This window comes from Tasmannia lanceolata, unplaced genomic scaffold, assembly GCF_043159265.1.
Source record: "Tasmannia lanceolata isolate RefF3 unplaced genomic scaffold, GAP_Taslan_0.1 ptg000006l, whole genome shotgun sequence".
Lineage (NCBI taxonomy): Eukaryota > Viridiplantae > Streptophyta > Magnoliopsida > Canellales > Winteraceae > Tasmannia > Tasmannia lanceolata.
In genome coordinates, this window is record NW_027518683.1 from 19,447,264 (window position 1) to 19,469,587 (window position 22,324).

The window sequence follows — 22,324 nt, forward strand, 5'->3', positions numbered from 1 at the left end:
TTTATCAACACCCTTCCCATATTTATCAAAAGAAGAAATAAATTAACCTTTGCCCATGTCATCTATATCACAACTGAATGGGGAAGGATATTCACTTCTATGAAACTCAAGATTTCAAAGGAATGTTCAGCAATTAGCAGAAAGCAATATAAAATTTAATTACCAAAAAAATATGATTGTACAGTGATATGAGTGGTGCCACAGGATTTCGATAGACGGAATCTGCCCAAGGAAAAGCTTCCCAATTGGTTCAAGAATCACTTTTTAATTAATCTCAACACGTCCCCCACGAGGTGTAACGAACCAGTTACGAGGACCTAGTAAACCAGAGAATAGCTAGATTATGTACAAAACCTCAAATCAGTGGAAGAGAAAACCAATTGATATCTAAAAAATCTAAACAAGCAAGTAGCAAAAGATTTCTAGAGTTCATAGATTTATGTATACACAGTAGGAAAGCAAAGTTGCAACATTCGCTTAGGAAACGAAGGCCTTTTAACATAAAATTACCATAAGCAACTATTAATATATCAGAACACTGCCATCTCATTAAAGAAAATCCAAACTTGTGCTGCCTGTAGTGGTTTGAAATTTTGTAAAAATTTTCAGAAGTGTCAAATTTTAGAAGATGATTTAGATCATGAAATAAAAAGAATGTTTTACTTATCTATTTAATTGATCAGTTTCTAAAAAAGAAAACAAATTCCACGGCAGAAAAAAAATTGACTTTCACTTTTATTTGAAAGCTGGCACGTACCTGAAAGCGAACTGATCGATTCTGTTGAACATTATCCCTGAGCCATTTAATAGCTAGTGGCAGGGAAGGAAACACTGAACTGCTCTCACAACTTGTGATATCGGAAGGTTCTGTGCCTTTTCCACCTTCACAGAGACAAAACACAGGGTTAGTGTCCATGCCTCCCATGAAGTGAATGTAACCAACAAAGTATATAAGACAAGCTAAATAATATGGCCGTATTGTAAATAACAATCACTCCAGCATGATAAAAGGACAAGAGGCCAGAATTTTACATAATAAGAACAATCGTGCCCAAATATCTGAAATCTTTTGAAAGCTTTGGTGCTATGTCAATGTCAAATACATGAGGGCTCAACTTCTTACATAGAAAATGACCCAAAATTGCCAAGATATAGCTTGGGTTTAATGAATTAATGACAGCATCCCCAGTTACAATGAGATGAACCAAAAATAGTTTGGGATTTAGTAAAAAACAGGAAGATTTTTGTATCATTGCATATGTTATAGATCATCCATGAATAAAAGAGAATGGTTGTATTCCTGTCAAACTGTGCAACGAACAGCGAAAACTAGAAATTGTAGTTGATGTAATAATAACATTCAAGAAATTTGATCATTCCTGGACAAAAGATTCAATGTCCATTATCATAGCACATAAAAGTAAACGGCATCTCTATTTATGCTCCATGAGCTAGAAAACATGCGCATATTGCATATGGTACTACCTTTTTCACCATGGATGAGGCTTTCCCACACTCTTTGAAGTGTCAACTGCCAGGATACGTCAGCCTGAGGAGGATCAGTTGATGGTAAAGCATGAGATCCAACCTTGTTAAACAACGACTGGTTTGGAACAAAAAGGGCCTCGTGGAAGTAGACTCCTGAAATATCAAATTAACCTTGAATTAATCCCGTGGACATGGCTACCATAACATGCAGCTCACATTGTAATCTCAAAACATCAAAAGAACAAATATTAACACAGATTTTTCATCATTACCACCTATAATGTACCTATAATGTATTGGTGCAATCAACTACATATTGATCACTACTTTCTAACATGGTTGAGAATTGCACATCACTAACTAGTCATGAGAGTTCCATTAGTCTCATTAAAAACTGACATTTCCTATAATGGAAACTGTCTTAGTCCCAGATTATCTAATTAAATAAGACAGGGATTTTTTTTCGAAAATGATTTATCAAAAATTAGGGCAATGCTCAATGACTGAGGTGGTTAAAAACAGCCCAAACCTAAAAAAGTAGGAAAAAGGTTACATTAAAGGTGCCAAATGCTAGCCTATCCACTCCCAAACGGACCAAATGATTGGTGTCACTTTTAGCCGAAACCCGGGCATGCTGAAAAGACAGAGTGCCCCTCGACCCTGTTCAAAACTTTCCCAATTTCATCGGAAAAACTCCACAGATAACTCGCCCGTTTTCATCCAACGAATCACATTAAGCAAGTCTCTTTCCACAGTACGAGAATCAAGGATGAGTGATTAAAAAACCAAACACCGGCCAACAAGGCCTGGACGTCCGCTTCATTAGCTTCCGTCTAACCAATAGGGCCAGAGAAGACCCACCAAACCTCACTCTCAGAACTGCGGAGAAGGCCCCAATACTTACTGGACCAGAATTCCTCGCACTGGAACCATCGAAGTTCAGCTAAAAGAACCCAAGAGGGAGAGGAGACCACATAGGCGAAGGTTTATCCACCACAATCCTACTCACTGGGACCTGGCCACAAGATCTCCAGATAGAAGACTATGAAAAACCCAGAAAATCAGGAAAAGCAGCTGCCCAGTGCATGATAGGGGATAAAGCGTTCCTCGAAGATCTTTTGCAGACTCTTATTTCTATCCTTCAAGATAAGACAAGGATGTTCTCATGGACGTGGCATTTGGTTACTATGGAGTTTTCATTACCATGCCAGGAAGTCATGTATCTCTAAATGAGAGGCATGCATATAATTTTGGGCACATGCATCACACACATTCTGTATAGAAAGTCTCAACTGCAAAAAATTACAAAATGTACTATAAGAATTGCAGAAGAGACTATAAAATGCAAATAAATCTGGGAGTTCCAATTTATCTGAGTTCCCACAACTAACTCACATAAACTCATGTCAAACCAGTAGCATGAGCCAAGAAACCATATGTTTCTGAAGTTTATGATATTTTCAGAGTCCCATAGTGGTCTTTGGATTATCCTGCCAACTCTGGCACACTGTTCATTCAAGTTGCACTAAAATCAAACCAAATTTTTTGTATGCAAAAAAATTACAAGCACAAGCTATACATTTCTGCAACTTCTAGAAATCTACACACAAGGCATTGATCTTCCATCACATGAGTAAATTCAGGAAAACCACAATTGTATCCTGTGGCTAAATGTATTGTGCCAGATAATGACCGGTTTCTACTAGCATAACTCAACTCGAACAAAAAAATTAAATGACAAGATGATATCTGTAAATAATAATAGGGATTAATTCTTCCGAGAAATTACCATGATTAGCACAAGTATTTAATAGGCGTGGAAGAAGTAGCTGAGGGTCTCGCACTGACATGCAATTGAACAACAGTATCTGCAGTATATGTTCAAATACTCTCAGTATGACCTTCTATTAGAGTAATAATGCATGAAACAAACAATCTCATTAAATACTGATGAAAGAAAGTAATAATTTCATTAACTATTGATGGAAGAAAGTTAATATGAAGTGTTAGTTGATAACTGTGTCACAAATATGTCTGATATTTTCAAAATATAGCGTTTTTTCATCACAACATTTTGATAAAACAATAAAATCCTGAAAGAATCCCGAGATTTTAAAGATATTTCATTTTTATCGTAAAATATCATGATATTATCCTGACATTTTTACGATATTTTTATTTCATATTTTTTTCTGGAATTTTAATTTTTATATATTTTTAAAATAATTTTATTTTTATCGTTTTTTCCCCATATAAGCCCGAAAAAAATAATAATAATATATCCCGAGATTTTCCCTCACCGAGAAATTCCCGAGAATGATATTTGTGACATAGGTTGATAGAACTGTCCTCATACCTGTTTGGACTTTCCTCCAGAGGAGTCTGATTGCATCAAACTATGTTTAGGGCTTTTATTGTTATGTTGTTCCTCCAAGGAATTCTGCTGTTGGATATCTTGTTTGACAGCATGAGAAAACCATCTTGCACACATATCCAAGCTTTCAGGACTATGAGCTCCATCCAAAAAGAAGACAAGCCCACCAAAATTAGGATTGCACTGGTTTTGCATGTTAAAATGCAGATCAGGGACAACCTGTGCTCTTCCTTGCAAATTGGCAGTTGCAAGCCCTTTCACAAACTGCACGGGTAAAGTGTTCTACATTTTGTGCACAAAGAAATGATTTATTTGGAATTATTTCACACAAAGGAATGGAAATAAACCTCCCCAAAACATAGAACTTACAGTCTGGTCCAGGTACATGCCTTCACTATGTCCCGTCCTTTGAAGCCAAGTATTACACAAGGCAATTGCCAGTCCTGCATTTAGATATTGATGCTCACCATCAAGTCCAAGTTCCAAAGCATTCAGCGAACTAACATCCAAAGGGGGTGCCACTTGGAGAGGTATCTGTAACAAATATAAAATATATTGGTTTGTCTAAGAGCTCTAAAATACACTGTTATAGATTTTGTCACTCATAAAGAGGGGACTACACTTTGTTTTTAACAGAACACGATCTACGCTTTAATTATACAAATCCACCCTTAACCCAAGAAAAATTTGGTATTTGACACCCAACTTACACCTAACTGAGAAGCCTTGTTTTCGAGCACAGCCATTGCTTCTTCTGGTTGAGGAACAGTGAAGGCCGGAACCTCATGCTGTATCAATCAATAGAAAAATAACAAAATGGAAATGGACGGATTGAGATAAAAAGTAAAAGTATTAATAGTAAGAAATCAATTTTTCACGGAGGTAAAATTGTAGCAGTAAACACCTTGAAGATACCAGCCTTCTCTCCAGCAATTTCTCCAAGGGTATTTCCTGTTTAGAGCGCTCAACCATGAATAAAACATGTATCCTAATTAGACATCCTTCATAAAGGCATCAAGATATGCAGATTAAAATTTCATACCTTGAATTTTTGCAATTATAATTAGAATTCTAAATTCCAAAGGATTGAATGCGAACTTCAGAAGCAATGCAAAAAGCTCCATAGTTGAACATTCTAGATCAAATGAACAGGGATCATTCTGTAATATTTTTTCAGATCAAATGTGTTATGACTCAATGTTAGGCTTTGTTTTACAGCCTTAAGCCCGCATAATTCATATTCTGCTCAAGTGCAAATATTGCACCATACGAATTTAACATTTGTATATTTTGCAGTGCAGTGTGATATTCATGATGTCCATACGATAGTGCAAATATTGCACCATGACATAATCGACACAGATGTGGAGAAGTAAGATTCTCTCATGGAATAAGATGAAGAGAAATGAAAAGATGTACCTCAAAAACATTAATTTGTTTAGAAACTAACAAATGTCATACTGTAACATGAGTCATTTACTTCGAGACAAATGACATTCAACACAAAGATATTAGTTAATATCATAATAAGAGTGAATTTAACATTTGTATACCTTGCAGTGCAGATTGCTATGCATAATGCCCATAGGATAATTTACAGACAACATATTTATTTTGAAAAGAAATTTAAATATTACGTAATATTCATCTATGGTTTAACAAGATTCACATAATTATAACTATGTTCGATCAAATTTTAGTCTCCGTAATATATAGCTATGTCAAATAATATAGTCTCATATAAAGTTTTTGTTTGATAGCTTTCAAAATACAGCACTGGATTATAATCATATCAATGTAATTTCATTTAAATATATAATTTAATAAAAATAAATAAACTATGTCGATTTAATAACATCGTATCAGTATATTGTAGCAAAAATTATTGTATGCCTGGATCATATCCTATGATACCTGGATACTACAAAAATGGTGCCTAATCTGTCAACTACACATGTTTGATACTTCAATATTAAGTGCAAAAGTTGTAGTGATGGTGTAGCAATATATCATGTGTCGTCTGTTATACAATACATAAACATTTTAAAATATTTCTCAATTTTGCTAAGTTTATCCGTAGCAAGGCCAAATCATGAGCAAAATGATGCAAGTAATTTTATTTTTCCAGCAATAAACTTTATCCTGGAATCAAATTGCCCCTTTCTCTAGTAACTTCCCCTGCTCAAACCCCAATGGAAAAAATCATCAGAAAATTGAAACAAAAATAACAGAAAATTACAGCGGATGAGGAGAAATAGTCAAAAATGAATCTCAGGCATTAGTTCCCAAAAATAACTCTCGAGAAGCAAATCAGCATCTAAATCTTATAATAAAATAATCAATCTCCTTATGCTTAATCAAGTAACAAATTGGTATTCAGGAATATAAATGATGATGATTGTGAACAGCATCTTGTTCACCTTTGTGAAATCACTTCACAATAGTGATCTCTTCTTATTTTATTTGGGTTTTGAGGTAAGGTAGGTATGTCCTCCTCCTGTATTTTGATCATATACTATAATAATATTTAGAGGTCCTGCCTGGGTCCATAGTCAAGTTCTGGTTTAAAAAAAACAGACTGCCTATACTCAATCTTTGTGAAAACTTGGTTTTGAGTGGATCTAAGGCTAGCCTGTGGAATTAAGCCAGATTGGATCAGAATTATACCAATTTGATGCAGAAATTTTTATTTCTCCAGCAACATAACTTCACCACTAAGATCCTCAACCAAGATTGACATGTTTTAAGCCAAGAATGCATATAAAATTTCACCGATTAGATGGTAGAGAAGCAAATGGGTCAATGATATAGACAGTTGTAACTTGATTCCACTTAACTTCGATAGGGAAAATCCAAGTCATCAGTCCAAATATCATCATGTGAAAAACAACAGCAAGTAGACCATCATTCTAACCCAGAAAAGTTCATTGGAACATTTTGAGTCTCTAAACTTTGATCCCAAAAAACCAATTCAGAAGTACAAATCCCATCTTGAGTGAAACAAAATCAAATGGAAGGAAATTCTAGCTCAATAAAGCACATTGGTACTTTTATATCCAACAAGAGATCATTTATTAAAACAAATAGAAAATAGAATATGTTGATGTCAATCTGAAATCTAACTAGAACTCACTAAGATTTAGAAGACCGAGGAATCGAGCTGCAATTATATGTCAGCAATATATGTAGAGACAAAATATCTAGGAGGGAGAAACTAACCAAGAATTTCCATGTGGTCATACCCTAGGGAAGATATTCCACACACAATAGGTGCCTGCACCTGAAAAGTAGTGGGCAGATCAGGAGTCATGTCTGGCTTGTTCCGATATGACAAACTTGCTCATTTAATTGATGTGAATCACGTTCATATACTTTTTATCTCGAGGAATCATCGCCATCTTGCACACCTCATTAATTATAAATTTATAATAATTCCAAATGTCAATGTATGGGAATTTCAAAATACTGTATATATACCACATTTGTTGCATCAAACTTCCCTCCTAAACCAACCTCCAAAATTGCAACATCAACCTGCTTAAGAAAAAATATATCATTAGTATGGATGTAATGGCGTTCATTCCAACTGCAGCTGTAATTTAATGAGATCCATGAATGAAGATTACAGAACTCGACATTAACAAAAATGAAGTTTCATTACCAGTGTGATCATAACTCAGTTCATTTATAATTATAAGAAAATCTTTAGTGAATTCATAAAACAGTTTCTGTGGAAAGTGAACACTTGCACAAGAAAGTATGAGGGATCCACAAGTGTGACACTATTGAATGATATATTCTGGTAATCTGAATTCTGAAGTTCTTTAGTCTAGAATTTTTGGTTCACATTACGGTTGCAACACCACTAAAAATAAACTGTCACTAAAATTCGGCAGTAAAACATACATAACCAAAGACCATTGTAGTATTCAATTGAAGGAAATAGTTTAGAAAAAAAATCAGATTCAAATGCCATATGCTGAAGCTGCATGATGATGGAAGGAGGACAATCATTTATACCATCAGGAAACAACTTAGAAACAAAATATAGCACTTCAACTATTAAGTTGATACCATATGACACGGTCCACTGTACCAAATGTCACGTGAGAAAGTAGGAACAGCAAAAATGCATAAAAAGACCCAAAATAGGACCTGATTGATGATTTAATAATGATGTCATCATGAAAAATGATGGCATTAGCAGTGCGTGGGTGTGGCGGTGGCAGTGGTGGTGTTATAACAAAAGAATTCTCAATATTCTTTTACTAAATATTGGCATTTTTATTGTAATTTAGGCACTATTTTGCATGTGGTTTAGAAAGTCCTAGTTTATTTCTATTTTTATTTATTTTTTATTATTTATTTATTGGGTTTTTGTTTTTTTTGTTGTTGGGGGGGGGGGGGGGGGGGGGGGCTGGTTAGAGATTTCGGTGCCTTCTAATTTGTATTGGTAGACTTTAACGAGTTCATAGAATTTTAGTAGTTATAATTAAGGGCTGAGATCAGCTTGAATGAAGGTTTAATGTCAACAGATTGAGTAAGATTGGCTCTCTTTCTATATATATTGACAAGTTTCTCCGTTTGAGCAAGCACCTATTGATGTCTTTTCTTCTTCATTTGAGCAATCACCTTTTGATGTCATTTCTTCTATGTTCAAATTTTGGAATTTGATTGCATTAAACTTTGAAGTAAGAAATAGATATAACTCATGAAGCAACTAAAAAAAAACTCATGAAGCAACTAGTATTTTTTGCATCTAATATCTCAAGGATAAAGTTGTTACTTCTATGTAACAAGGCACCATAAAATGAATTACAAAAACTAACACAGAATTAACAAAGGTGTTTGAAATGTAAAGACCATGCTAAATGGATAGGAAAATGAAAGAAAAAGGCCATAAATCTACCTGCTCTGCTGAGAAAATCTTGAACGCAAGCAAAGCGAGGAAGCGGAAGTAGGTAGGCATCGGCACATCTTCATTAGTTTTTTCCTGCAAACCAACAAAAAAAATTACAGGAAACTAACCCATCAGGGAGCCATTGTTACCAAAAATATGATAAGTATTAAGAAAAGATGATCAAATATCAATAGCTTCAAATTTCAAACTTACAAAGCACAGCCAAAAAATATGCAGCTAACAATAGGAATCTCGGAAGAGGGAAACATCCAAAATATATAGAAATAATTGGATTTTACTGGGAATTTGGCCAAATCACTATTCATACTACCTACGGAAAAGAAATAGACTATTCATCCTAACATCCGTAAGACTTCCTAACATTAAAATACAAAGCCAGTCAGTGTGTGTGTAGAGAGCTTTCAAGGAGGGTGTAGTGTGTAATTATGATTGATTGGGGATCTGGGTGGTGTCAGTTTTTGGCAGTGCCAGCTCCCATGGGGGTGGAGTCCGGCCGGCCAGGGCATCCGTCCGCTCAGACTCCCCTTGAGGTTTTGCTCTGGTAATTTCGAGGGTTTCAGAAGTGGTTTTTAGTTCCTGGAAAGGCTTGTTTCAGGAGTATTTCAGAGATCAGGTTGTGGCTTTGGTTCGAGAAGCTCAGGTTCATCATCGAAGTGCTCGATTGCATTCGGTTGTAGTCTGAACAAAATGAGGTGTCTACAAATTGCTCTCGCAATAATATTGGAAGTTTTAGAAGTACCTTCCATATGCCACTTGCATTTCTCATTCCAAATCTCCGAGCCGATAAAGGATTGATAATCTTTAGTAAGAAGTCGGTCGTTGATTTTTTTTTCTCATTTTTAATAGCTCAAACCATTGAAGGAGCCTTGCAATGATTGGTTGATTTTGAATAAGAGGGACATCTAACATATTAGCAAAATGATTCCATACATCTCTTGCTAAATCACTCTCAACGAACAAATGATCAAAGCCTTCTTCATACACCTCACAATAATTATATTTGGCCGTAATAAGAATAAGCAAATCTTTAATCCTACTATCCATAGGAATTGCACTTACAAAGATTCTCCAGTGAAAGCAATTTACGTCCGTTGGCAAGTCCTTCCATATAAAGTACAGCCAGATTTGTGTGACAGCTCACTACAAACCACATTACTACGAACCACATGCTTCTTTCATAGAAATAATAAATATATATTCTCAATGAAACCTACCCCTAACATCTCATGTGACGAGCCAGGGCTTTCCAACCATTTGCTCTATTTATCTTGACATAAAGCACTGTATACCTTCAATTTCATGTTCTTACCAATCTGGACATATCGTCTCCAAGGTTACTTGACAAACCCTTTCTGAAAATTGCCCCATTTGATGGCCAGAATTTGGAATCCCCATCAAATATAAGTGTGCGAAGTCTGTATCCCACAAAATGCACCACATGCACACAGCCATTTGCATAGAGCATGCAGAAATGTATATCCATGCGCCATATGTATATAAGAATGCATTGTAAGTCAGCACGTAGATACCTATGTCTGAAAGCATCTATGTGCTAATATGAACATGTACAATTGTAACTGCCATGAGTTTTTGCATTTATGTCTGAAAGAATGAGATTCTTCTTTCTCAGGAATAGTCGACAATCTACATTGATTACATTTTTCTTGTGTGTGAAAATTACTAATAAACAGATTGTGACAATGGATGTTTAATCAACAACTAGAATAACAAAATAAATGCAATAACTTCGCATTGATGGATCGAGAACAGATATGTTAGCTTTTAAATGCATATACCTTCAGTCTATTCCAACACCACCAGAAGTATGCCAAAAACTTCTCTTCGCATATTTCCACTCTACAACAGCCAACGAGAAAATTAAAAAATGATTGGCCAGTCTAAAATAAGATGCATGCGAAAATAAAATATATATCCTAAGATAAACTACACACAAGTATTTTATGTGAAGCTGATTTATGATTAACAGGGCAGTATAGCATGTCCTGGATAGTATAATGTTGACTCATAGTGAGAGATCTCTATTTCTGAATCTCACAATTGAATCCTATTGTCAAAGCAATTGAATCCTATATGGCATGTTTGGTTGCAAAAAGAATGGAAGACGGCTGGGCTTTTGAGGTATTCCGAAATGCCGGAAGATGTTTGGTTGCCAAATTTGGGCTCAAATTCCATTTGACTACCAACATCAAGGGGACATCATTATTACTCTTTTGCTTAGGTGGCGCTGATGTGGCGGGAATTGTCCCCTCCACTAAAATTCAAATTGCAAACCTCCTTTTTAGAGTTTTATATGAGAAAAAGAGTGGAAGTTGTTTGTCTTTTATAATCATTGCTTTTTTCCTTCCTTTCTCTCTCTTCCCTTTCTCTCTCTTCCACCTAATGACACCCCAAATATTCCCACACATATTCTAGCAACCAAACGCCTTTACCGTTTTTTTCCTTTTGACTACCACTCTTCTCCCCAAGACAAGCCTACAAAACTTCCATGCTTGTCACCTCCCCCTTTGACTTCTTCTTCCATTAAAATCCCATAAACCAAACAGGGCATTAGGCAAAGGCATTGAGTAAGCCTCTCAGCCTGATCTTAGGACCTGACTCACCCCCCCGTGGATGAACCTTGTGGAGGAACCCTTAGGTTTCCATCCTCATGCAATCTCAGAGCGTGACATACAATAAGAATCAGAGGAGAAATACATGAACAACTGCTGCCCATCATATGAATAGTTGCTACCTTGATTTGGAAAACTATGGAGAAGACAAACAAAACATAAGTAGTGAATTCTAACTTGACTCATCAGATAGGCAATTGGAAGAAAGACATTTGTTGGAAGTCTTTCACCCTGCCTATAGATCAATTTTCTACTGCACTTAATAGTATATGGCTAAACGCAACATGGCTTCGCAATTACCAAGCAAAATTACCAATAGGGATGGAAGTGCTGGATTACAAAGAAGGCCAATAACACCACACGAAGATCAAGAGGCTTCTATGAAAGAACGAATAGTGGATACCCAATTTCTAATAATAGTTCTTAAAATTGATTTCTAATACTATATTTAAACCAGAATCAGTTATTGGTAATTAATGCAGGCACAAAGTACTTGTCATTGGCTCCCACAAAAACCATCAAGGTTCAATGGTCTGGTGATCAGTGGTCTGGACCATTCACCTGGAGGGATTCACCATGGATGAATGCCATAGACTAAAAACTTCACCAATCAGTCAGTGACCTGCACATGGACTGTTATACAGAATATTGGTAACGGTACCTACCAAAAAAAAAGAATATTGGTAACGGTCCATATCAAAAAAGAAAATTCCAGTACCAGGATGGCTAGGATTTCTCTCGTGTAACCTTTTACCATGTTGCAATCATGGTGGGTTCAACAAGATGACCTGTAATACCAGACTGTTTTGACATGTGACCGATTTTTTTTAGGCCACTTTTTTGGGGTGGCAGAAGATGGTAAGCAGTATGTGTGCTCAGTCCATGCATTAGATTACAATCAGATGATTCTGAACGATGTAATAAATGTTCGGCATTTTTACCTATAAACCCCGAATCTGTAAAATATATAACGATTAGTTATCAAGAATCATGATATAGCCAAAAAGTTTTTTAACTTCCAAAAAATATTTACAGTTAGTACCTAAATGCTACTTATGTTAACAGATATTAGAAACTACTTTTTTGACAAAAATGTCCTTCCACTGACAAAAAATAAGTGCCTCTTTTTTCCAAAAAGCTTTTTCAGATCCCTCTGAAACTGGAATAATTTTTACTACAAGAAACACTGCATGATTTTAGAAGTGATTGAAGGGATTTTTGGTCAAAAAAGTTTCATGTAGTATTTAGGGACCTTTTGAAAGATATTTCGAGAAGTTAAACTTTTTGGCCATTTCATAATTTTCATTGACTAATTGGGAATAATTTGGAGAATAGAAATGTATATGTAAAAATTCCTAAATTTTAAATATGAAACCTAATTGAAAGATATCACCAGAACAATAGGAGCAAACTACATAGTGATTATGAAACCTCACCCATCTAATCGAAACCTTTCCCGGACATCAATTAAGTGAGGAGAAGTGAACAGCCCAGTGTGGAATCCACAGTTGCGTAGGATAGATTCCGAAAATGTGCATGTCGATCCCTGCAACACTAGCATAAGATTTTGACTAAACATATTGAACTTCGACTTACTTTCAGACTATTAAAAGAAACCAAGCTACTGATAGAAGTTGGACTTCCACCATTATTTACACAAAAAGCTTGCTAATTGTGAAACAACCAATTACTCCAAAAGCTTAAGCTGTTAGAGTTGGTGTCAATCATTTATACTTCAAGACGTGTGGCCCATTCTTTTTTTGGTTGGCCGTACGCATGGATTTCTAATATCAAGGAGTTCTTGGGTTTTGAATCCAATACCTGCCGTGAGGCAATAGCTCTGATACCATGTGAAACAACCAATTACTCCAAAAGCTTAAGCTTTTATAGTTCTTGTTATTACACTAATCACATGTCTTCTCAAAAGCAGAAGTAGAAAAGAGTACCTTCCCTTTAGTGCCGGCGACATGGATAACCTTCATTTCAGAAACAGGAACATCCAATTCCAGTATCTATGACACCAATTCAACACAATGCACCCAAAATTTACAAAATAACCATTTCAATTCAGCAAACAATAATTGAATTGAGAGAAAACAAAAACAAGCATTCTATTACAAAAAACTACAAAATTTACCTTCAAATAATCAAACATGAGATCAAACTGATCCCCCTTGTTATTGCCATCTGCCCTAGTACGTCGTGCAATCAACGACGATAGTGTATCTAATGCCTCTTCATATGGCGATCCGACGTCATCTAGTAGGCAATAAAAGAAGAACATGATAATTTTTGGATTTTCCATTAATCTTGAGTGAATTACAATGAGCCTAATGAGTGTTTAATATCATGGTTTTAAATTTCGACCCAAACCCGAAATTTCAGATTTCGGTGGGACCGAAACCGAAATTTGGCGAAATTTCAAGAAAATGCCATTTTTAGGTAAGGCGAGATTTGTGGGAAAATAAATAAATTAAAAGTGAAAACAGATCTGGCCAAATCGAGCTCTGATAGAAACATGATTGAATCGATTTCGTGAATTCAATAAGAAGATGATTATTAGTATAAGAAAGTGTCTAGGGTTTCGATTTGAATGTTCTGGAAATTTTTGTTAATAGGGCGTAAGAGAATACCTGAAGTCATGTCGCTGAGAAGGCTGGAGAATGATCTCAAACAAAAGGAGGAAGAAAATGAGTGGAAAGTAGATAGAGAAAATGAGAAAAAAAAATGGCGGCTAAGATGCGCAGCGTGCGTACTTTAGATAGGGTCGTTTGTATATGTGTGAATGAAAAAGAGAGATTTGTGTGAACGACAGAATGTTGTGTGCCAACCGCACACACTGATGGGGTGGGACCGTTATAGTACGATAAAGATCTTAACACTTCCGTGGTGCGTACCTGTTCATCGTTACAAAATCAGTGCGTGGGCGTACGGTAGCAGATACTCATAATGAGAGATTTTATAGCCAATAATGGCCAATAGTCCAGTATTTTTCAAGTAGTAATGTAAGGCTTACACCTTAAGATGATCCAAACCGTACATTTGATGGGCCACAATGTAAAAAGGTTGTGGATGATCCTAGCCCTTGTCAAAGTATTAAAGAATAAATAACACCTACTCCAACAACTTAAGCTTTCGGAATAAACGGTCGTTTCACATGCTATTAGAGCAAGACCTACTTGATGTCAAAAATCCACATGCAATGGTCAACCCAAAAAATACGGCCACATGTGTCACGTGTAAGCCAACCCAAAGAAAGAAGGGCCACACGTTAGGGGCAGTGTTAAAATATTAAAGAATAAATAATGCCTTCTCCAACAGCTTAAGCTTTTGGAGTAATTGGTCATTTTGCAGCCCTCCATAGGTGGACGTACAAGCAAGTTTTGTTTTTTGTTTTTTTAAACATTGTGTGTCCCGCATTTTTATATTACCCAAACAATTTATTTGGTGGGCCTTGACTTATATAAGTTGTGCCCCAAAAATTATCTCCATATATAGGATGATTCTAACCCTCCAATCTAGGGGTTATTTTTATTTTTTTTGAAATGTTTGTGGGTTATTAATGTGTCATCCCTTTATTTTAGACTTGGTGTATTTAAGTCGGGACACAACAAACGAATTGCTTGGATCATCAAATAATGTGAGCCCTACTATATTTTTAAAGGGAATTGATATATTCGTTGGTGCACCCCAAAATATCAAGATCAAACAAAACTAAGAAAGAACAAATAACAAGAAGAACTCGTACGAAATCTCAAATATGCCGTGAAGATAAACATTTATTCAATCTCAGAATCTCTCACAACTCCAATCGTCCATCTCTTTTATTACATTTCTAAAAGATGTCCAAAATCTAAAAATTAGCTAGAAATGATATTGGCACATCTATCTAAAATATTAAAGTTTTCTTAGCTAAAAACTAGATACAAATAAGAAAAGTAACTAGAGCCTATTAAATCTAGTAAATAGCTAAATTAGAAAATGATAACATTCTTAGGAAACAAAATACTTCAGAGAATGGGACATTATATTTTTCAAATCTTGAAAGTTGTTAAATCTCAAAGCTTATAATCTTGCAAGCTTTCCAAGAATATAAGTTTCCCATATCTTAAAATCATATAAGCTTAGCAAGTTTCCATTCCGCCAAAACACTTTCTTATTTACGAAAACTTTTCGCATTTTCCACTTGTGAATCTTCTTAAAATAGCCATCCTTAAAATTTATTGCTAATTTTTTGATTGCAATAGTCACCCCCTATTGAGAAGAATTCGCCCTCGAATTCGATACAACGTCCTTCGACGAATCATCCTTGCTTCCTCGTTTCAACCATACAAGCTTGTAGGGCTTTGAATAGTTTGTTATGTTGATCTGCAACTTGGACACAAGAGACTTTGATAGGGTGCTCTCATAGCTCCAACTATCAACAACAAACGAGCTAATTTTTCTGGACACTGTACATGTAGAATGAAAAATATTGTTTCTAAAGTAGTCGACAAAATTGTCTTGAAGTGAAATAATTTCTTTTCGAATGACCGAGACTTCCCCAACAACACCTTGTAATTCTACTATTTCATCCGCGTCCTCATACACATCATAAATGGGTTGTAGTTCCACTATTTCATCTTCATCCCCGTACTCATCATAGAATGATCTCAAACAAGAGGAGGAAGAAAATGAGTGGAAAGTAGATAGAAAAAATGGGGGCTAAGTTGCAATTTTTTTTTATTTTTTTTTGATGACATAGGATATCCAATCTTATGTTTATTGAATAATACATTGGCTATAAAAAAGCACATCAAATAAAATTTGTTGCCGTGAATGCCCTTTGTAATCTATTACAGTAGATTGGCATCACTAACATGGAATGTTTCTAAAGCCCTATTTGTTTTGGATTTTGAGATCCGCTTGTGAGTCCAAAACTGATTATTGGACTCAATTTAAACGTAAATTTGAGTCCAATAATAAGTTTGAGACTGACAACCAGTTCTCAAAATCCAAAACATACTAATTTGTAACTGTTAGTTATAGTATTGTTTAAAATCTTAACAATTGATTTTGGATGTTGAGGATCTAGGCAGAGAAAAAAAAGATAGAGGATTGGAGTATGTGGTCAAAAGGGAAATGATACCAGCACTTCAATGTTTTGATATCCACGCCCTCCTTGCTTGTCTTTTAGTATTTAATGGGCTTGTGAGAGCTTTTTGGGAACTGTAATAACCTGTTGACAGCCTTTTAAATACTAAAAGACAAGCTAGTAGAGCGTGATATCAAAACATTGGAGTGTTGATATCATTTCTCAAAAAAAAAAAATACTCTCATTTGATTTTTATTGGTTCCTTGTTGCATAAAGCCCTCTTTATATATTAAATATGTTGTTTTACCTCTGTCGCGACTAAGTGAGTCTTCTTAAAATCACCCTTTCACTGTTTCTCAGCCCTTCCCCTCAAAAAAAAAAAAAAAACACTCTGAAAGAAAGGCTGATTCTCATTGTATATCTTTGTCATTGTAATTGGATGAGAAAAATCTTACGGGCAAGCATAAAAGAAGAGGTTAATTAGTAAAATGCATTTTTGCCGTTGTGCTGGCCTGCATTTAAAAACGACAAAAGAACAAGTTATTTATTAATAAATTGCTAAAATGACGGATTATCCTTAGCCATTTTTCCATTAAGCCTTGGCCTTTTTCCATTGACTCCACCTTGATCGGATTATCCTTAGCCACTTATCCATTAAGCCTTGTTCCCCATAAAAGATGAACCATTGATTTCCATGAGCCAGTATCTTACGTTTGAAATTTCAATTGGGGTCACCTTGATGGTCTACAAGATCAAGATCAACAATTTCAATTACATCCCCATGTGGGACCCAATCCAAAGTTGGGCCCACATTTGTAGGATTCCATCAACCAAAAGCAGCAACGAAGCCCTTCTTACAATGTGATGCCTCTCTCTCTCTCTCTCTCTCTCTGTCAAAGCTTGTTTGGTTGCACAATAAGCCATAGCCAAATAAAAACTACACTCTAACAGTCTAACCCACCCATATACATCATAAGAAACTAGAAAATGCACATAACACTCTTCTAGTCTTCTTCTTCTATATTGGTAAGTTGGTAACGACACCCCCTACGACTTCTCTACGAGGCTGGCAACCAAACACTACTTATATCAATATTCTACGAGATAGAGTCTAGGTAAATCAAATGTTTGTCTCCTCCCCATTAACTACTTATTCACTGATCTACAAGCTTAACTACCTACAGCCAAACAAAGACTTAGATTTTCAGATTATGGTGCTGAAGTTTTTCCATGGCAACCTTTCTCCCCCCTCTCTTCCTCTTCCTCCTCCTCTCTTCATTCTCTCACTCAAAACCCCTCCCCAATCTCACCTCTCCTTACCTCTCTCCCTTAACATTCCTCCCTAACTACCACCAAATGCTCACAACCTTCAAAATCTTCATCTATTCACCTCCCTCAAACCTCTCCTTCCAAACCCCTACTGAATCCCTCTTCCATTCCTCTCTTCTCAAATCCCCTTTCCTAACCTCAAACCCTAACCTCGCTCACCTCTTCTACCTCTCTCTCCCTTCCCAAAACCCTCGCTCCATCTCTCGATCCATTCGCGATCTCAGATCTCAATTCCCTTTCTGGAACCAAACCCTAGGCGCCGATCACTTCTACCTCTCCTCCACCGGAATCTCCTTCGAATCCGATCGGAATCTCGTCGAATTGAAAAAAAATTCCATCCAAATCTCTTGTTTTCCGACCTCCGAAGGAAAATTCATTCCTCATAAAGACCTAACCCTACCTCCTCTCTCTAGAAATCTCCATTCTCCTCTTTTTTCCGAGAAAAAAAAATTTCTCGGATTTTTCCATGGCGGAGAGAAGGAGAGTAAAGTCTTGGATAAGTTGCGTGGAGATCGGGATTTTGTGATTGAATCTGGACCGTTGGATTCTGTGTCTTATGTGGAGAATCTATCTTCGAGTAGGTTTTGTTTGTTTTTGTATGGGATTGAAGGAGATCTTTCTTTTGGAGAGGCTTTGAGATTCGGTTGTGTTCCGGTAGTGATTACTGACCGTCCGATTATTGATCTTCCGTTTAATGACGTGTTGAGATGGGCGGAGATTGCGGTGTTTGTCGGAGGGAGGGAGGTGAAGAGCGTGTTGGAGCGCACGTGCGGGGAGAGATACGAGAAAATGAGAGATTTGGGAATAATCGCGAGCCGACATTTTGCGTGGAATTTAGATTTAGATTTCAATTTCTCGCAGGAGTACGAATACGATGCGTTCCATACGGTGCTGTATCAGCTTTGGAAGAGACGACATACGATCAGATACGCACGAAGGGACAGTGTTCTGGCCTCCGGGTAGAATTGGCGCACGTTAGAGAAGATCCTTGTATTTCTAAATACTCATTCCTTTTGTTCTCTTCTTGAGGAAATGATATCACCACACCCTCTTTTTTCTCGATGGCACTCTATTATTTATTTATTTGCAATATTAAAAGGCTAATGATATGATATTGGCACGACCATGGGCAAACTAACCGGCCAATTATAAATTGTTAAACAAGGTGAGTTTTGTCCATTATCAAAATACAGTAGCGTATTTAAATTTGCTGTCGTGAGTATTTTGGGAAGGAAAGTGATATATCTGCCCCTTTTCTTTACTTGGGACAGCCACCTCTACTGTAGCTACGACTGTAGAGGGGCTGATCTACTTACTTCATGGGAGATTCAACGGGCCTGATTGCCAAGTACATTGCATGTGGCTGTCCTCTGTTAAAAAAAGGGGGCGAATTTATCATTTGCCTTTTGGGAATTGTATCAACCTTTATGCTTTGTTTGGTTGCCTTTCATTAAGAAAAATAGCAAGGAATGTAATTCTACTGATTCGTTGAAGGGTGTTTGATAGGAAATTTAGCAAAATTGGGGAGTCTGACCACCGGGGATGTCGGGCGCTTGTCGGTGACGTGAAATCCTCAAAATTCGCTTGATGAATTTCTCCAAATCGAAGAAATTCTCGGACAAATCTTATCTTTTGAGTTTTGTTAGGAAGTGGCAAGTCTTTGGAAAATCTTGGCCAAACCAAACAACATCTTTCTAGATTTGCTCTCAATCTCCCCGTTTACTGATTTCCTTTTGATTTGCTTTTATGACTTCTTCTTCTCCAAATCCTCCCAACATCTATCAGCATCTAAACAGAGCATTAAGAGAGCTTATTGTTAAATTAATATTACTTAAACTGATCCCTTGGATCTTGGGCATTCGAATCAAAGAAAAACTTTATTTCTTACTATGGGTTAGGAATACTTTGCGCCATTGCTGATTCTCCCAATCTTCAAATCTGACGAAGTGCCTACGCCTTTCTAAGCACCGACTCGACTCAGAAATGCCCCTTGTTCTTCTCTTCCTTCTCCTCTCTATTTGGATCAATGGAAACCTTCCTTTTGATGTGATTTCACTATCACAAGAGATGAAAAGCAAAAGAGATCGAGAGGAAGTGGAGCCAAAGGCCTTATTTATATTGAAGAAAAGGGTCCCACAAGTGGATGTCACTTTTCTTCAATCTAAATGAAGGGCCTTCAGCTTTCACCAAGCATGGCTACATTGCATACACATACTACAAATGAAAACACTCTCATTTACCACACTATAGATACAATACCACAATACAAGAAGTAGATGACAGATGGGCGATCTCACTCTAATCTCCTCGATAGCAATTCATTCACATACAAAAAGAGGGGACATTACATAGAGGGATGTTGTGGAGAAAATGTGGGAAGAAAAAAAAATGATAGTTGTTGGATCCAAGGATACACTACTCTTAGAATTGATGGTGGATTGAGGCAGAGGATGCTCACCTCATCTTCTTCCAAGAGTTGGATGGATGGAAGGGTGCCTAATGTAGGAGATGGACTATCTCACTACCATGGTCGGCTACATTAGCCAAGTTCACTTCAATACATAGAGATAACAAGCAAGCATAATGCCCTTTCCTTACCTATCCAACCTACTTATAACCAAAACAAGGTGTCCATATCAAATCAATGCCCAAGCAGAAATGTCCAAGAGAGTGCACACACAAGGGGTTCCCCTATCATTTCAGTGGTACTGTAAAACAATCAAAAGTGTCATATCATATCCTCTTTGAATGTTATATGGCCCTCGGCCCCACACCCTATAGAGGGACTCCAACTCCATTTGCCTCACAAGTAGGCTACCTCCACATGATCCGACCCCATGAACGATGTCCAATCACACAAGAGATGCCCCACACAGCCTAATCCTTGAATTTCCATCCGATCCATGATACTCTATCAATGTTCTGAAAACAGAACATTACATAATCGACTTTCTTCACCTAAAGTGCATATTCCACCGATCATTGTTTGCCTATGTTCGTGTTGGTGCGATAGAACACGTGCCAATTATTGTTTTTCTTGTATTTATGGATGTAATGCTCGATCGAGTTTGTGCTCATTATGTTCATTTCCAAGTAATTTGGGTTATTTCCGTGCATCATGAACCTAATAGAACTATTTAAATCCAACAATTTGATGATCAAGTTTTGTAGTATCATTGGTAACCGTCATGGCACAATTAGCATGACGCTAATTAAATAATATATCTTGATACTAATTCAACAACATTGCAACCAGGTTGATTTATGGGAGATTCAAAGTTCCAATTCAAGTGTTTGCAAAACTTCTATGGTGGAGCCATCAATACTGAGTATTTGGCATTGGTGAACAGTAGGACTGCCTGGTTTTTTCTATACGCAAACAAAGAAAAACAAGGGTTCTTTGCAAAAGAAGTCCTACACTACTACTGTGCTTTATTTGCAAAAAAAACATTCGAGTTTGACCATTTGGAAAGGGCAATGATATTTTCACTCCCTGCAGTATGCATGCATCCCACTTTTTACCTGGTTTGACGTCAAAAAGCATTAAAGTTACCCACTGTTCATGTCAAACACTTTATAAGAGTGGGCGCATACGTAGGGGGTGAAAATATCATCGCTCTTTGTGAATTTTGCAAATCAGGCCATGCCGCTCGTGATAGATTTTTGGAAAAATTGCCAATGGGGAAACCAAATACAGAATTGTGAACTGGGGACACCCTTTTCAAAAATTGTTAGAGAGGGTTGATAACCCCCTTTTGAGAGTTTGATAACCCCTTTTTAGAGACTTGATAGCCCATGTTTCGTCCCTCTCTAACAATTTTTCAAAAGTGTGTCCCCCGTTCGCAATTCTTGTAATTTGGTGTCCCCCATTGGCAATATTTCCTAGATTTTATTTGCTCCTAAAAGACCAACTCCTTATCTGTGAAAATATGAAAATTACCTCGTAAGAAAACCAAAATACCCTTGAAGCTCAGTGATGTTTTTTTATAGGGTGGCCGGGTCCCACCAGCTTACTTCAAACCAATGCATTAGGTGACCTTTGATGGGGTAGGTCCCACGATTTCAACCCGAACCCATGTATATGGTGCGCACAATTTTACACATCATATTTTATTTTGATGGAGTGGGCCCATTTTTTTACACTATTGCATAAGAATGCTATTATATATAGAAATGGGCCTATTTTTTACACTCATGCATAAGAATGCTAGTATACATGTATAGAAATGATATTCCCACACACCTGATTCAGAAATCATCTTTGACTTTCATGGGTATTTTAATCTTTTTACAAAGTAATCTTTCTTTTTGCGTGTAAGGATATTTTGGTCTTTTTCTACAAGTAAAAAATAAAAAATAAAAATCTACCATGGGTATGAGTAAGAGATTGATGGGATTTGCAAAATTCATTCAAACAATATGACTCTATTTGCAAATTCCAAAAGTATACTCCTTTTGGAAATAAAGCTTTCTTTTGCAAGACCCACTAAAAAACAACCAAAACCCAA

The 22,324-nt window shown here is 36.5% G+C and overlaps 2 protein-coding genes across 3 annotated transcripts; one reads left to right on the forward strand and one right to left on the reverse strand.

Annotated features, from left to right (window-relative positions):
* Positions 1-14,206, reverse strand: DFB (DHFS-FPGS homolog B). 2 transcript variants are annotated; one of them, XM_077382782.1, is made up of 16 exons: positions 14,047-14,206; positions 13,551-13,672; positions 13,360-13,425; positions 12,850-12,959; positions 10,580-10,640; positions 8,772-8,855; positions 7,340-7,396; positions 7,082-7,142; positions 4,767-4,813; positions 4,573-4,650; positions 4,232-4,396; positions 3,845-4,144; positions 3,278-3,356; positions 1,486-1,641; positions 758-882; positions 1-317 (listed from the first exon to the last, which is right to left on the reverse strand). In XM_077382782.1, the coding sequence occupies exons 1-16, from the start codon at positions 14,054-14,056 to the stop codon at positions 258-260; spliced, it is 1,581 nt and encodes a 526-aa protein (XP_077238897.1). In that variant the 5' UTR covers positions 14,057-14,206; the 3' UTR covers positions 1-257. The 2 variants fall into 2 exon arrangements, with proteins under 2 accessions (XP_077238897.1, XP_077238898.1); XM_077382783.1 differs by lacking the exons at positions 13,551-13,672; positions 14,047-14,206 and having other exon boundaries at positions 12,850-12,967; positions 13,360-13,413.
* Positions 14,207-17,641: 3,435 nt separating this feature from the next.
* LOC143878465 (putative glycosyltransferase At5g03795) lies at positions 17,642-18,876 on the forward strand. The gene has a single exon (XM_077380752.1). It carries the CDS (start codon positions 17,718-17,720, stop codon positions 18,777-18,779), a length of 1,062 nt encoding a protein of 353 aa, XP_077236867.1. The 5' UTR covers positions 17,642-17,717; the 3' UTR covers positions 18,780-18,876.
* Positions 18,877-22,324: the final 3,448 nt, after the last annotated feature.

Excerpts from the sequence above, each read along its gene's own strand:
- DFB (XM_077382782.1), bottom strand. Across the intron at positions 4,651-4,766 it reads AGAAGGCTGGTATCTTCAAG|CATGAGGTTCCGGCCTTCAC; the intron begins GTGTTTACTGCT and ends TGATTGATACAG. Across the intron at positions 4,397-4,572 it reads ACAAGGCTTCTCAGTTAGGT|ATACCTCTCCAAGTGGCACC; the intron begins GTAAGTTGGGTG and ends TATTTGTTACAG.
- LOC143878465 (XM_077380752.1), top strand. The coding sequence starts at position 17,718 with ATGGCAACCTTTCTCCCCCCTCTCTTCCTCTTCCTCCTCCTCTCTTCA.